Genomic DNA, 16,506 nt, shown 5'->3' on the forward strand with positions numbered 1-16,506 from the left:
CTTTAACCGGTAACCAGCGGACTGAGGGCGGAGCTGGAATGAAAAAGGTTTAGATCTCAATGACAGGAGATGAAAATTGCAGAAGCTCTGCCCAGGCTTCCGCGCTGGATCAACTTTCCAAGGTATATGATGAGCATCTCTTAGGACCTGTTCGATGGGATTGGCGGTGGCGCAACTCCCGTCTGACTCACCACAGTGTTTCCCACCTCTGCCCAGCACCCCTGCGCAAGCTGTACCCCACCTGTCCCGCGCGCACCCAGAATGCGGGAGCCTCAGCCGCCGCCGCCGCCGCCGCCGAGCACATGCGCACTGGCGACGCTGAGCCGGCGCCTTCAGTCTCCTCCTCCGCCGCCTCCCGGTTCCGCAGTCACTTCCTGCAGCTGTTTCCCTGTGGGTCCGGTTGGACTGACTTTTGACAGTCAGCCTTCAGCTGCGGTGGAGGGGGTGCTCGGCTGGGGGCAGCCGAGAAAGTTGCGCCGAGAGAGGCGGAGTTGAGCCGGGACGAGCCGGGCACTCGGAGCAGACGGCGGCGGGCGTCCCGGGTGGACGCGGCACCCAGACTCCCGGCGCGTCCCGGGGGTTCCGGTAAGTGCGGGCTGTCGGGAGCCTTGGGGCATTAAGGACGAGCCCGGGAGCGACGGGGACTAGCGGCTCCTTTCTAATGCCGTCTTTCCGTCTGCCCTCCACGTGACAGGCTTGCGCGGCTTTTATTTATGTTTGCTTTAAAGCATTTCACGTGTACCGTTTGGATCGTCTAGGCGTGCAGCTGCCTCGGCCCTGGCTCTCGCCCCCGCCCGGTGGAGACGCGGGATTCCATCTTTCGTGATGGCATCCTTACGGGATTGAGGTGCGTGTGTGTGCGCGCTCGTGTGTATGCATGCACGTCTGAGGAATGCAGGGTATATGTGGCCATCCCGAAGTAGATGTAGCTTTGATTCAAATATGTAAACGGTTCCCGAGGATTAGGGACCGTCATAGCTGAGCCTGGAAAACATTCGCCAATTCACCGGGGCCTCTTCTTTCCCAGATTCTTGCGTTCTTTTGAGTCTTCCTGATGTGATATACCTTGCCTCAGATGATTATTTTTCTTTTTTTCTCTCCTTCAGTCCTCTCTGCGTTCTTCTGACCTCTGAATAATGCTCACAGTCTTTCCCTCATTTCCAGAATTCCCAATTACTATGCAGAGTTCCCTAGTTTGCAGAGGTGCCAGTAACCTGTTCCTTTATACTGTTCTCTTCCCTCTGTAGATTTCTCCAAATGAGAAAGTGATTGTCGTTAATACAGTATGTGATGTGTAGGCCCCAGTGTAATCATGAAAAGTAGCTGTAATCATTCGTTTTCTCTGTACAGGGTACACCACAAACCTTTGATTTTTCTTTATTTGTCCCCTCAACCCCTTCCAAACCAGGACATTAACCACTATAAATCCTTTATTTATGCCACATCAAGTGTCAAACTGTTTTTTAAGATCTGAGGAGTATTTTATTTACATCAACCATCAAGTTAGTTTCTTTTAATCTAATGCAGTAGTTGAATGGATCTGAGTTGCATATGCTTTGGGTCTGTGTATTCCACCGTGCTTGCTTCCACTGAAAGCTTTGTTTTATGTCTTTTAAATTTATATTTTATGCTCATTTTTGTTTGCAAGGACAGAAATACCTGATGTAATTGTCATGCAGATTCTTTTTGGGAGTTGACATTATCAATTCATTGTAAAGTATTTCAATAAATAATTTTGTAATATCTAGCTATTCTTTAAAAATTAACAAGGTAAAATGCCATAATGGGGAAGTCTGAGGGGGACGTCACAGACTTGGTGGTGAGAATTTTTTCTTGAATTCAGGGAATTTTATTATCTCTGGAAAGGGGGAGGCCTTTGGTACTTCTGTGCCTTGAGGAGGGCGTTTATTTTGATGGAAACCTGTGGGCAACACTGGGGGAGATATGTGCTGTAATTCCCTCAAGCAGGAGTGAGCTTTCATGAGACAAGTCCAGACATGTCTAGGCAATTGGTAGCATTTGATTTTGTTTATATTGTTGATTTGCTTTATCTAGATGTTTTGACAGTCTCTTCCACCATTTCTCTTCCCAAATGCCAGTTTGTTTGTGGCAATTTGATATTAGTCCATCTCTGTCTAGGTGTGGGTATGTGTAGTCTTTTAATATTATGAATATTATAATTAGGTAGTTAAACTTAAAAAAAAAGTGATCTTTGTCTCTTTAGTTTTCCTTTTTAAAATATCTATATCTAAGTTTTTCTGGATATCTTTGAGATAATTGGGAGGAATTATAAGATTATAGAGAACCTGACTTTTCAAAAGTTCTAAATCTGTTTTGCTTTTCTTTATGTTCCCAGAGATATGGATAACATAAATCTGCTTAAGAATAAAATAAAATTATTGATTTTCTAAATACTGTGATTAATAAGAAGTAATGTTAAATACTATGACAACTAATTTATGTAGTTTGCCCTTATTTACATTATTTCCTTTGCTGCCCTCAGATCCTGAATTTAGTTTAAAAGTTTTTACTTCATTGAATTTTCCACATGCGTGTGGTAAAAGAGACTTTTAAGTTTTCAAAAATTTCTTGGTTAATTTGAGTATATTATTGTCATAAAATGAACACATTTCTATTGCAGATGGAAAATTTCAGTAGTTTAAAATAGCTCTATCCTATTGACCAACACAAGAGGTTTTAATACTGTTGAGAGAGTGGAAGGAATAGTGGATTTTGAAATAAGGATTTTAATTCGGGTTAATTAGAATTCTGGGAACTGAAAGCGTGTACTGTGGTTCATTTGAGATACTCAAGTTTAGAAGATGCCATCTGGGTGGGAGGCAGGAGAAATCATGGATAAAACTGAAGAGAAATTAGAACATATTGGGTCTTTTCTGAGGGAAACAGACTAGAGACTATCAGTTGTTTAAAAAGAAAGGGAAAGGAAATAGCCGAAAAACTGAGGAACTGGAATTATACTGGGGCTTATGGTAGTGTGATCCATTATCCCATTGGATATGTACTGATACATTACTTTGTGCAGGTAATTTACCTTCTGTAGAGAGGGAGAGAAAAATATTCTGATTTTATAGGGGACTCATGACTGTAGTCGAAGGCTGTATGAGGTTGAGACCTAAACTCAAGGGCCTACAGGGAACCAGCAGGGAAAGTGAAATCAGGCAGTGACTGAGTGGGGGTGAAGGTGACCTGAAGAAGGGACCTGGGAAATGGGCCTTTCAGCACTAACGATATAATTGTTGCCTCTGTGGGACCATATGCCAAGTGTTGCCAGATCATCCTTCTGTCAAGAGAAGCCATGAATCTCTTGATTTTTAAATGTTGATGATTAATTCAATTTTCAAAATGAAAGCAAAACAATATACTCTATTCCAAATAGAGCACATCTTGTGGCTGCTTGTGGCCTATAGAGTGTTTGTAACTTCTGCTGTGAGAAATCTTTCATTCAACTATTAATATTACTGGTTGATCAGAAGGAATACTTTATTTTTGTCATACTATAACTATGAAATATTCCAAGAGTTCCTTGATATTTTTACTGGCTCTAGAAGTACTTCAGTGACTCTGAGGAAGGACACTCTTTATGTCACTCTTTTGACATCATTTGAATGGAGAGACTAGTTTGGATGGAAAGGAGACATTTGCTAAGGTTCTCAGCTAATGGTGCCTTTGTGCATGATTATCAAGAGTGTATAAGTGTAAGTGTGTCAGAGGGAAGGGGTCTGGACTAGGTGACCTTTGATGTCCATTTCAGCCATGTGACTTTAGATTTAATTAGCTATAGATGCAATGCTATTAATGTTCATAGGCCAGAGGGACTGCAGTTGGAGCTGTGCCAAGCAAAATAAAGCCAAATCTATAAAACTGTTCTTAATGGAAGAGCATTGCATTAATGTGGATTAACAGACTGGGGAAGTCTGCTAGATGAGGCAAAAAGAAAGAAATCCCAAAGATGGTTTGGAGAAGTAGAGGAAGGGGTCAGATGGTGTGTTCATTTGCATATTAAATTGCTGAGGTCACTTTTGAAGTGTTTATTTTTTTGCTGTTGAATCAGATTTGAAGAACCAACTTCTCACCGTCCATTGGATTATGCCTAAGGCCTTTCTACCCAATGATCCTCTTGCAACACGAAGGGCTTCCTCCACCTAAGCGGCCCTCATCCTCTCCTCCTATGTCAGTGGCTGCCAGGTCTGCAGGAACGCAGCTTCCGCCACAGAAGGCTTTTGGGCAGGAGACTTCCTTGCCTCTGGCAGGGGAAGAAGAATTACCTAAAGGAGGGGAGCAAGACTCTGCCCTGGAGGAGCTGTGTAAGCCCCTGTACTGCAAACTCTGCAATGTCACCTTGAACTCAGCACAGCAAGCCCAGGCTCATTATCAGGTAAGGGAAGAAAAGAAAAGCAGGCATTTAGTTGGAGAACATTTGAGGGCTCTGCCCATTTCAGAATTGTCTTTCCAGGTATGACCGATTGTCTGGAATAATCAAGATGGCTTAAAGAACAACTAAGTATTAGTTTGTTTGACTAAAAGTATATTGTTTCTACTTTAAAAGAAAGCATCATGTTTCATAGAATGGGGTCTCAACCTCTTGTAACTAGCTACCAGTCGAAGTAGGCAAATGGGAATCACCTATGCTGATACACAAACCTACAATCCTAAGGAAAACAGGTATTTGAAACATGATACACCAATCTCAGTTCAGTGGCAGCATTGTTAAGAAGAATTAGTCTTACAAATACTCTTTTCCAGCTGATACAGTTTGCACCAGTTCAAGGTAATCTCTGTCCATGAATCTAATGCTTTTCCTTTTTAACCTCTGACTCTTAAATATTCTGTGACTTCTAAGGAAACCACAGGTATCTTTCTGTAGTGACAGTAAGTGACATTGTAATACTGAGCCTTAGCCTTCATTCTTAAGGAACATTCTCAATTTTTTAGTCTGTTAGTGTGAACTGACCATTATTTCTAGGATTTACAGTTTTCATCTCCATGTGGAATAGGTAGTGGAAAGGATAATAAGAACAATAGAAAATTAAATTTTGGCTAGAAAGAGAGAGTATTTCTTTTTATTCTAGATTGTTTTCTGTATAAAGTTATATAATTTACTTTTTTGGAGCAAAGAGACCCGAGAAGCAATGGAGGCCAGACGCCAAATTAAAGGATGTCTTTTGGTCATCATTGATTTGACTATTTATTCTCTGCCTGGATATCTGCAGTGATAAGACAGGATAGTAGAAAGAGGACTTACACAGGTGTTTCTTCTGTTGTGCCACTGTAACTGTCTCTGATTTAAAGTGTTCCTTACTATGTGGGTAAATCTTTTTTGTGTTGCTTATTTAATCCTAAAGACTGATAAACATGTCACTTGTGGTTGTGTATCAGAACTATTTTAGTGGTGTATTATTTTCTCTGGGGTTTAGTAGAGGACACACTATGTTGCTTCTCAGGAGTTCCTTTTGGGTTTGTTTTGTCTTCAGCTATAGAGAGTTGAGTTAATTATCTTAGATCTTGGCCCATGTCATCATTGGTTCATAGACATCTTCTGGTTTAATTTTTCCTTTTTTTCCCCTTTTCCCTGATCCCGCCCTCATTTCCTCTGTGTACCACTCCCTGCCACAGTGGTTGGCCCAGGGTCTCCCTTTCCCTGTTTTACCATTTGAGAGAAGTCTGTTAGGGTCTTTCTCAGACCCAAGACTCAGTGCTAGCTTTCCTCTTAATTTATTCCTGTGGAGTGTTCAGTTTTACAGCATAAGACTCACTTTGAAAAATCAAGCCTGGGTTCTAAGGTTTTGATATTTAGCTGTATAAAGCCGCTAATAAATCACTGATTTGGGAGAAAACCCACTTCGGTGCCCTTAAAGAAGAGCAGTTTACTTTTATGAGGTAAGTCTTGGGCAATGCATGATTTTAGTATATACATGGAATATATCTATACCTTCTGCCTTTTTTTCTGCCTCCTATCACTTGTGTCTCTATAGACAGTGATGGATGCTTCTGGTAATACATAGAGAGAATTCAATTTGAACAGAGTCATTGGATTATAAGGCTTAAACTAGATAAGAAATAGAACCAGCATTTATTAGGGTTTTTCTTTTATTCTACATTTTTGTGTGTGTGTGTGCTCTGAACTTTTTAGTTGAAAAAGATTAGTAATTATACTTGATTTCAGCTCATCAGTGATACAGTGAATACATAAATTAGAAAATAAAAGAAAAGAGAAGTAAAATTTAGGTAAACTTCTCAATAATCAGAATTTTTAGTGGAAATGTTGGAGGAAGACAGCCTTTCATAGGGAACAAGTTAAACAGCCAAGTACTACAGTAAAAATAAAGAAGAAGCGGGGGTATTAATAAAGTAGAGCAGCCTAGTGGAAAATGAAAAGTTTGGCTGTAGTAACTGCATGTTTCTAGGACCTTGAAGCAAAGGTTTGGATGAGACCAATGTTATTGGTAATTCTCAAAGAGGGAGTTTTTTTTTTTTTTTAATAGAGAAACAAGGCCAAACAGTTAATGTAAAAAAGTGCAGAGCAATTTCATTAGGACAGCATAGAAGAAAGCTGATCTTAGAAGTGAAATATGGATTTCAACAAGATAGAAATGATCAAGGAGAGGGAGTGTGGATTCAAAAGTAGATCAGGATAATGAACAGTCAGAACATTAACGTAGCCTAGAGGTGAGTGAACCAACATAGAAGGGAAACAGATGTTAGTCTCAAAGATGTGTCAGTAACTACACAAAGGGCACATAAATAGGCAATGATTTAAAAAAGCTGTGAAGACAAGGGTAAGACCGAGGAATCAGGAGCTAGGAATAGACAGAATGGTAATGATTGTGGGTAGATAATAAAACAAAGTGGTCCATGGAAGTAAAGTTTTTTTCAACTCTAAAAACCTGCTTTGTAATTTTTTTAATACAGAGTGGTACCAAGACCACAAATTCATTATTTCAGTTAGGATGAGATAAAAGGGGTCAGTGGTAGACTGTATATAAGCTACAGACACATTGTATGAAGTGATAAATCACTGTGATTACATTACTGAAAATGTTCTAGTCAGTTGATGCCATTGTTGAAATTGCAAAGTTCCAGATTGCCTAAAGTATTGTAAACAACTCTTGGTCTGGTTTGAGCAGTGTTACTCTAGAGTCTGACTGTATCATGTTCTAGTAATCCAGGACGCACAATGGAAACTGCTCAATAGATGCTCACTACCATCTTTCCCTGACATCCTGATGTTCCTAAACTGGGGCTGCCTTAGCAATGACATGTGTATCTGTGTTCACTGTAGATTAGTTTAATACCCCAGACTTTTTAACCTGGTCAGTCTGCTTTAAAATACCTTTAGCTGTTGTTTTATTTTAACGAGGTTACCTATTTTTGTAGTCTTAAAGTGATGGCTTTAGTTAAATCAATTTAAAATAGGACCTCTTGGGGGAAAACATGTTTTCATTTTATTAAAATCTGTCTGCAGGCTTCAAGTTACTTTGGGCAAGCTTGGCATGGAGTAATACAACACTGTTTCGGCAGCATAAATGCCCAGAGGAAGAACCACTTTAGGGTGAAAGGTCATTAACAGAAATAAATAAAGCAAAATGCATGAATAAATTTTGCTAAGGCATCTACTGTTTAAAATAATGTGAACCAATTTATCTGCTAATTTACATATCTGTTTAAAAAAGAACTACTCAGAGTATATTTCTAAAATTTGTCATAGATTTCTGTTTGTAATGTTTAGTAGCTAAGTAACAACCTACCATATTAATTAGATTAATTTGAAAGGGAGACAGAACAAAGGTAAAAAGAGTAGTTCTAGAATTACGATGCTGAATGTGGTGATCTTAATTCGTACCCCAACATTTAAAGTACTGATTTTGGCACGCGTATTTTACCATTATTACCTAGGTTTGGATGGCCTATCAACTCTGATCTCAGCTAATTTTTATATTTTCAAAATTCTAACTTGGAGCAGACTGGGAATGGACAAAGTCTACTTCCTTAGGGGACAGAAGCTGCCACAGTCCTGCCGTAGCAGGATCAGGATCTCACTTTAGCTTTCTGCCTTCCCATCTAGGACCATGCCTACCTCATTCCTCCTTTTCAGAAGAATAGATATTCCTTCTTTCCGTACAAGGCTGATTCCTTCATCTCTACCCTGGATTTCAACACCTGTCATCACTTCTTCACCTCAATCAAGTAAAAAACATGCTCAAGTTTTTTCCCATATAAATAAAAATAGCAACAGTAACCTTCCCTTTACCAATCCCTCTTGTTGGCAGCCTTTCTTTTCTTCTCTCCTGGACTTAGCATTCTGACAGGTACAATTGTCCTCCTCAGGTCTTCCTTTCCTGTTCATTCCCCAGCCCACCACTGCACTCTAGTTTCCGTTCCAATGTTCTGAAGCAGTCCTTTCTAAGGTCACCTGTTATCTTAGAGGCCAAATTTAGTTCTTTCTCACTTGATCTCTTTGCGACATGTACCACTGGTAACAGCTTCCTCCTTAAAACATTTTAAGATATTTTTACTCAAAATAATGCCTGTAGAACAAAGGACTTATAAGGAGAAGCAGTACTTGTTCTCCCTCACCCATCCCTACCTTTTCTTTCTTTTCCATTCTCCCCTCTCACATATTCTGTTAGCTGTAGTTTTATTCTGACACTGTTAAGGTTGACCACATTTTTGTTTATTCTGTAATCAAATTAAGTTTTCCATGCTCTGTTTGCAGGTTGATTCCAGTTGTTGAAAATTGACACTCAGCTTTTGCATTATTGTGAGTAGGGAAAATACTGTTCACCGTAGAGCTGTTTCAAATGTCATGTTCCTATGCTGTTCAGAAGAGATGTTCAGATGGATAATCTTCTCTTGAATGCCACCAGTTGCTCAAAATCATGCTCATTTTAGTTTGCATCATGTGTGGACTGTAACTTTGAATTAAGTATTCATTTTTCCCTCTGATTCTGACACTTTAAAAAAAATGAGAAGAATCTTATGCCTTAACGAAAAAACATCTACTAGCTTCTTATTCATTTTTTTTTTTTTATTGCTTACAATCCATTTGACTTACCTTCATAAAACCCACTGGTTTCCTGTTCTAATGTGGACTGGTTGTTTCACATTTGGATCACTATTTTATTGTGTAGCTTTTTGTATGCCCTAGAGTTTTTAATTGTTTTCTTTTCTTCCCTTCTTTTTCTTACATGATGTATCTTTATCATATACTCATTTTCCTCTCCAAACTCTCAGTCACACTATGGTGTGGACTCCCTCTTTTATCCTAGATCTATCTTTTTGTTCTGTTTCAACTGGTTGTCCTCTGGATTTGCTGCACAGCTATAATTTTGGACATCTCTTCATTGCTGTCTGGCTTGGAGTGCTGTTTTCTAAACATACATGTTTTCTTTTTAAAATTTTGTTGGTGTACCTCTTGAAGGAAGAAATAACAAAAATATATGTATGTTACAACACAGATTTCTCTTAAAAATAAAATGAGGGAGTATGTCTAAAAATATATTGTGTCTTCATATTTGACATTCAGTTCCAGGTCGAAATTATTTTTCCTGAAAATGTTAAAGGCTGTTCTTCATTTTGTGTGTGTGTGTGTATGTGTGTGTATGTGTGTGTGTTTTCTCTTTATCTCTCTTTTTTTATTAAGGTATCATTGATACACAATCTTACGAAGGTTTCACATGAGCAACAATGTGGTTACAACCTTCACCCATATTATCAAGTCCCCCCACCACCCCATTGCAGTCACTGTCCTTCAGCATAGTAAGATACTACAGAGTCCTTACTTGTCTTCTCCATGCTGTACTGCCTTCCCCGTGACCTCCCTGTATTATGTGCGCTCATCATATTGCCCCTGAATCCCCTTCTCCCTCTGTCCCTAACCCCTCTCCTTTGGTAACCATGTTTTTTGTTTTGTTTTGTTTTGTCACCCAGTATTCCTGAAGAGAAATCTTACTCTGATTCTTAATGTTTTGTGGGTGACCTACTGTAATTCTGGACTTTTGTTTCCCCCCAGAAGGTTTTAGGCTCTCCTGTTTCATCCCTGGTATCTGAAATTTCACAAGAATGGATGTGTCTAGGTCTGGGTCTGTTTTCATTTGTCTTAGTCAGCACTAGTATATCCTTCCAGTTTGCATACTCCTGTTTCTCTTGAGCTTTGGGGGATTTTGATTCTATTTCCTTGATAATAATATTCTCTGTTTCTTTTTCTAGGAATCCTACTAGCTCTATCCTGGACTAGCTGGATTAATTCTTTATATTGTTTATTTCTTCTCTCTTTTATCATCCCTTTATTTCTTTAACTTCAGTGGTATTCTTGAATTCTATATTGAATTTTTAAAATGTTGACAATCACATCTTTAATTTTTAAAGATCTTGTGAGTTCTTACTATTCCTTTTCCTAGCATCTGTTTTATAGGATATGAGTTAAGAACATGAAATCATGGACTTTGGAGTCAGACTAGTGTTCACTAAGTCTTACTACTTAGTAAATTTATGGTAATAGAAGTATTTCCTAACTTCTCTGTGCCTCATGAAGAAGATGATGATGATGACAATGATGGTACTAATAATTCCTGCAAGTTAGTATGTATAAGGCATTAAGAACAGTTTTTAATCTCAATGCCTGAGATAGTCCTTAATACTGTTGAATTGTCCTAGGGTGTGGTGAACAAGGTGGCTTGGGTTCTAGGCAGAGACTGCCCCTAACTCTGTCATTTACTTGTGGCTTTGGGCGAGTTTTATTTTATTAACTTCTTAGTTTGAATAACTTTTAATTTATAAACCAACTCCAAAAATAGCACAAACAATTCCTGTATGCATGTCATCTAGATTCCCCAAATGTTAATATTTTACGTAACTACAGTACAATGATCAAAATCAGGAAATTAACACAGATAATAATATGTCTAATCTACAGACTACATTTCACCAGTTGTGTACTGATGTGTCCTTCTTCTGTTCCCAGGTTGAAATTTTGTGTGTCTCTTTTAATTTGGACAGGTTTAACTTTTCTTTGCTTTTTACAATCCTGCAATTTTTGAAGAGTTGTTAGAATGTCCCAATTTGGGTTTGTTTGATGTTTTCTTATGATTAGATACAGGGTATGTGTAAATCTGGCCAGAATACCACAGGCATAATGTGTGTTCCTTCTAGTGCATTATATTGGGAGGAGATGGTGTGAATATTTTGCATCACTGGTATTTGATCACTGGTTAAGGTGGTGCCTGCCAGGGTTCTCCTTGTAAAGTCACCATTTTTCTTCTTATGCTTAGTAAGCATTATGTGGAGAGATACTTTGAGACTATGTGAATATTTTATTTCTCATCATATTTTCACTCTGATTGTAGCATTCATTGATGATTCTTCCCTGCAATGAGTTTTACCATGGTGATTGCCAAATCGTGATTTTTCTGTTTTAATAACTCTTTCTACATTAATTAGTTGGAATTTTACTCTAAGGGAAGAACTTTCTGCTTTCTTTTATTTATTTATTTAGCTTGTATCTTGATGGATTATGGATTCTTACTTGATTCAAGGGGTAGTATAACCTGTTACTATCATTATTTATATTGATGCTTAAATTGTCCCAGATTTGACCCTTAGGCTAGTATTTGTGTCCTTTTGACATGTCCCCATAATTTTTGCATACTTCCTTGCTTTGTGACAGTACGAAAGATTCAGGAATTTTTTTTTTCCCCATGCCAGCCAGTTCCTCAAGAAGGCAGGTTTCTTTAATTGGAGAATGGTATTTAGAAACCAAAATCTGACTGCAAGGTGTACTCTGTGGTATTAGGGTGTCATTGTTTCTAGGTTCTCTAAGGGACAGAGCAGCACTATACATATGTATGTATGCACACATTTATATTTATCTGTATGTACATATATGAAAACTGAGTTCAGACTGATACTTTCTCCAGTACAATATTACAGTGTTTCTTTTAGTCTTCCATCTTTTTTTAATGCTTAACTCCTTTCTTTGATAGAAACCTAGGCTTCATTAACACACACACACACACACACACACACACACACTCTCCCCCTCTCTCAAAATGTGTAAAGTAATTTGGGGATTGATTATCTATATCCCTGTAAAAAGAAAATTTACTAGCCAGAGGATAGTACTTGTGTGTCTCTTTTTGTCTTTAGCATTATATAGTCAAAATACTGTTTTACAAAGTTACTTAGGTTACTAAGGTGTTGCCTACCAGGGTATTCCTTGGTAAAGTTACTGTTTTTCTTTTTGTATTTAGTAAGTATCATGGGGGAGGTACTTTGAGACTATGTGAATATGTGAATAGTACTTTTTTCCCTTCCCTCTTCAGTGTGGTTTACATTACTCATTTTTTTCATGCAGTTAAATTTGTTTCTGTTTGTATTTCATTTTGGGTCTTCCCCAATCCTTGTTCACTTTGATTCTTCTAAGTCTGTGAAATGTCAATATAGTTCTAAAAATCAGAACTGTACAAAATGTATACTTAGGAAAGTGTTGCACTCTACCGTCCTTTGTAGTGTACTCTCATTCCCCTACTACTTACACATTTTTAAATGATTTTACTACCCTGTTTGGTTATTTTATCTTAACGTTTGGGTTGTAAGTTGTTAATGGTATCCCAGCTATTACCCACTGCAGAATCAATGAGCTTATTCTGTTTTCCTTTTTCTTCCCATTTTTTGTTGATTTATTTCCATTGTTTCGTAACATGAAATATTTTAACATTCATCTTTCACCCTCATGTCCACCTTTTATTTAGTCTTTGATCTATATTTGTATTTCTGACAATACTTACTATCAGCCCCTTTTGCTGAAGTTTTCCCAGTCATTTCTTGGTTGAGTGAAGCTATAATAGATTCCCCAAGGACTTATGAGTACTGAATTCTTAAGGTCTTGTATATTTTAAAGTTTTTTTCTATCATCTTGACACTGATACAGGGATAGTTGGCTGGACATAAATCCTTGGTTCACATTTTCATTAAGTTTAAAAAAAAATGCTTCTCCATCATTGCCTAGTTTTGCATATTGTAGATGCCATTCTAATTTTTTGACTTTGTAGATTGTTTGATCTTTTTGCCTGGAAAGCGTGAAGATTTTTTTCTTTGAAGTTTCATATCTTTTAAAAGATATACCCCAGATTTACTTGTTCTTGGTTAATTTTCCCAGATACCTTATATACATTTTCAGTATGTAGATTTAGGTCTTCATTTACTTTTGGACCATTTTCTTGGGTTATAGTTTCAAATATTAGTTTTGTTTATATTTTTCTTCTTCATGGTCTGCAGTTTTACATAAGTTATTCCTTCTTTATTTGTCTTTCATTTTCATCACTTTGTCTCTGAACCTTGAAAATTTTTTCGTCATATTGTTATTTTCTTGATTGCTTTCTTTCTTTCTTCAGTGTCTCTGATTACATTTTCATTTGTATATTCTCCTTTGGCACTTGTATTTTCTCATCATTTTTGACATGATTTCTTTTTCTTTGTGAGTTTAATTACCCTTCATTTCTCACCGTGCTGTGCCCATTTTTCTTGGTACCCTTTGAATTCCTGATTCAAGGTGAATTTTCATATCCTCAAAATTTTGTTTGACTATATTTATTGCAATTTGGAGTGTTGTCTTAATGGTTTTCTTCTGTTTCATGCCTTTGGGGAGGGTGTTCATTTGCTAAGATGTGTTGATTTTTGGCAGTATCTTTGTTAGACTTGATGTGTTAATTTTGTGGATTTTGAGTGTTTTATGAGATTCTTAATTCAGTTGCAACCTTGTCTATAACTGCAGCAATGTTCAGTTCTTCAATATATATATTTTTTGGTGGTCATGGGAAAGTTAGTATATCCTCTGATTTTTGTTTTGTTCTTTTTTGTTTTGCCGGGGGCTAGCTTTTCCTGTTTTGCTTTCCTCCTCCCTTCACCTCCCAGTTGCCAATGGGTGCCTCTCCCTTCCTTTCTGTCTCTTTGCCCTCCAAAGACCACTTTAGAGATAGCCAGTTCAGATCATATGTGTCTTTAAGCCCTTTTCTAGCAATTTGTGCTCTAATCTACCAGATCGTATTTTAGTATTTACAAACTTAGGGTGGACTTAACTTTCTCTGGTGGTGGTTTTAAAGCAATTTTAGGTCTGTTGCTAGTTCCCTCTTCTCTCTCTCCTGCAGTTTTTGTCAGACTGCTCTTGCTTACTGTGAAGGCTTGTGGCAGGAGCATAAGTGATTGCTCACTGGGATTTGTTTTTTTTCTTTTTTACTTACAGTTATTTTGGGCATTCTGTGGCATTTAGCTGTGTAGAGGGCATGGTTTTTGTGTTGTTTTATTTGTTTTTCTTATTGTTCTGTATTGTTTACAGGGGACACATGGGGAGATACAAATCTAGGCAGCTGCTGCCTAGCTATCTGGAAGTTCTTGGGCAAGTTTTTAACTCTGTGAACTTAGTTTCCTCATGTGTAGAAGAGGGATGATAATTATACCTATTTGATAGAGATTTCACATAGATTAAATGAGATACTATTTGTGAAGTGTTTAGAACACTGCCTATTCCATAAGTGTTCAAAAATTTTTAGTGCCATTATTATCATTATGTTCTTAATTCAGTATCTGCTTGCATACTACTGTGGATACTTAGTATAAATAAAATACCTGATACTGTCTAAAGCTAACCCCTCATGCAGTATTGTGCTGCATCTTCTGCCTTATCATGGGCTGTGTTCCTATAGCCTTACTTTAGCTTCTGTGTCTTCTCCTCTTCTGTTGTGCTGACTTCCTCCTGTTATCATGCAAACAAGCCTAAGTAAGACCCATCTTTAAAAATATCATCCATTGATTCATTTCCCTTTTTAACTCTGTACCCTATTTCTTTTCTCCCTCTTGTAGGACAACTGTTGTTAGTAGTTACCTATACTAGTTGTCTCCATTTCTCGTTTCCCATTCCCTTCCTAAACCTCATCAAATGACCACTTATCCCATCCTACTCTACTGAAATGGTTCTTACCAAGGTTACTGTTGACTTCTATCTTTTCAAATTCAGGTATTGTTTCTCTATGCTGATTTTACTCAACCCCTCAGTAGCATTTGATCAAACTATTCTCTTTTTGGTTAGTGTTATTTTAAATTATTATAAAATCCTTTAGACATAAAAAAGCACTAAAAATAATATAATGACCATATGTATTTGGCATATAGCTGAAAGAGTAAAAACTGTCCATTCAGATGAAGCCCCCATGTATCCCTTCTCATTGTATTCTGTCCTGTGCTCCCAGATATAGCCACTATACTGAATTGATATTTATTTCACACTTCTTTGTGCTTCTGCTATATATGTGCAGCATGTACATTTTTTCCATGTAGTATGTAGTGGTTCTTCATGTTTTTAACCCCCACATTAAAACATTGTTCTTACATAACTTCTTTTGCAATGTGTTCTTTTCATTCAACATTTTGTTATAAGAATCATCCATATTGCCATGCATGGCTCCAGAATGTTTATTTTCACTACTGTATAGTGTTCCATTATATGAATAGACTATAATTTATCCATTATCCTATAGATGGACATAAGTTATTTCTACTTTTCAGCTTTTACAAGCGCTCCTTCTAGGAACATTCTTGTAGGTATCTTCTTATATGTGTGTTTCCATTTGGTAATATCTAGACAGATAGTTCCTTGGTCATAATGTATCTAACTAGATTTTTTTTGAAACATTTTGTTCTAGGTCTCCATAATACCACACTTGTCTGGTTTTCATCTTGTTTCATAGGCGAGGCATTCTCAATATCATTTTTGGTATCCTCATTCTCTATCATACCCTGTATTAGAGTGTCCTGGGGCTTCATCCTTGGTGTGTACTCAGCTTCCAACTTTGATCTACTCTTAATTTATCCCTAATGCTAATCCCAGGATTATTATTATTATTATTATTATTATTTTTTTGAGAGGGCATCTCTCATATTTATTGATCAAATGGTTGTTAACAACAAAATTCTGTATAGGGGGGTCAATGCTCAATGCACAATCATTAATCCATCTCAAGCCTAATTCTCGTCAGTCTCCAATCTTCTGAAGCTTAATGAACAAGTTCTTACATGGTGAACGAATTCTTACATAGTGAATAAATTCTTACATGGTGAACAGTACAAGGGCATTCATCACAGAAACTTTCGGTTTTGATCACACATTATGAACTATAAACGTTCAGGTCAAATATGAATATTCATTTGATTTTTATACTTGATTTATATGTGGATCCCACATTTCTCCCTTTATTATTATTATTATTTTTATTTTTAATAAAATGCTGAAGTGGTAGGTAGATGCAAGATAAAGGTAGAAAACATAGTTTAGTGCTGTAAGAGGGCAAATGTAGATGATCAGGTGTGTGCCTATGGACTAAGTATTAATCCAAGCTAGACAAGGGCAGCAAAACATCCACGGATGCAGAAGATTTCTCTCAAAACAGGGGGGTTGAGGTTCTGAGCCTCACCTCTGTTGATCCCCAATTTCTCACC

General features: G+C 37.5%; 1 protein-coding gene across 4 annotated transcripts in view; it reads left to right on the plus strand.

The window, feature by feature from the left end:
* Positions 1-373: 373 nt before the first annotated feature.
* The window catches only part of ZMAT3 (zinc finger matrin-type 3), a 38,268-nt gene continuing 22,135 nt past the window's right edge, over positions 374-16,506 (plus strand). Inside the window, exons 1-3 of one of the 4 annotated variants that reach the window (XM_073232050.1) lie at positions 374-585; positions 759-847; positions 4,073-4,396. In XM_073232050.1, coding sequence (XP_073088151.1) covers positions 4,130-4,396 — 267 coding nt within the window. In that variant the 5' untranslated portion in view covers positions 374-585; positions 759-847; positions 4,073-4,129. Of the gene's footprint in view, positions 586-758; positions 848-4,072; positions 4,397-16,506 lie in introns of those variants that run through there. The other 3 variants (XM_073232051.1, XM_073232049.1, XM_073232052.1) reach the window with 3 other exon arrangements.

The sequence above is a fragment of the Manis javanica genome, chromosome 3, assembly GCF_040802235.1.
Source record: "Manis javanica isolate MJ-LG chromosome 3, MJ_LKY, whole genome shotgun sequence".
Lineage (NCBI taxonomy): Eukaryota > Metazoa > Chordata > Mammalia > Pholidota > Manidae > Manis > Manis javanica.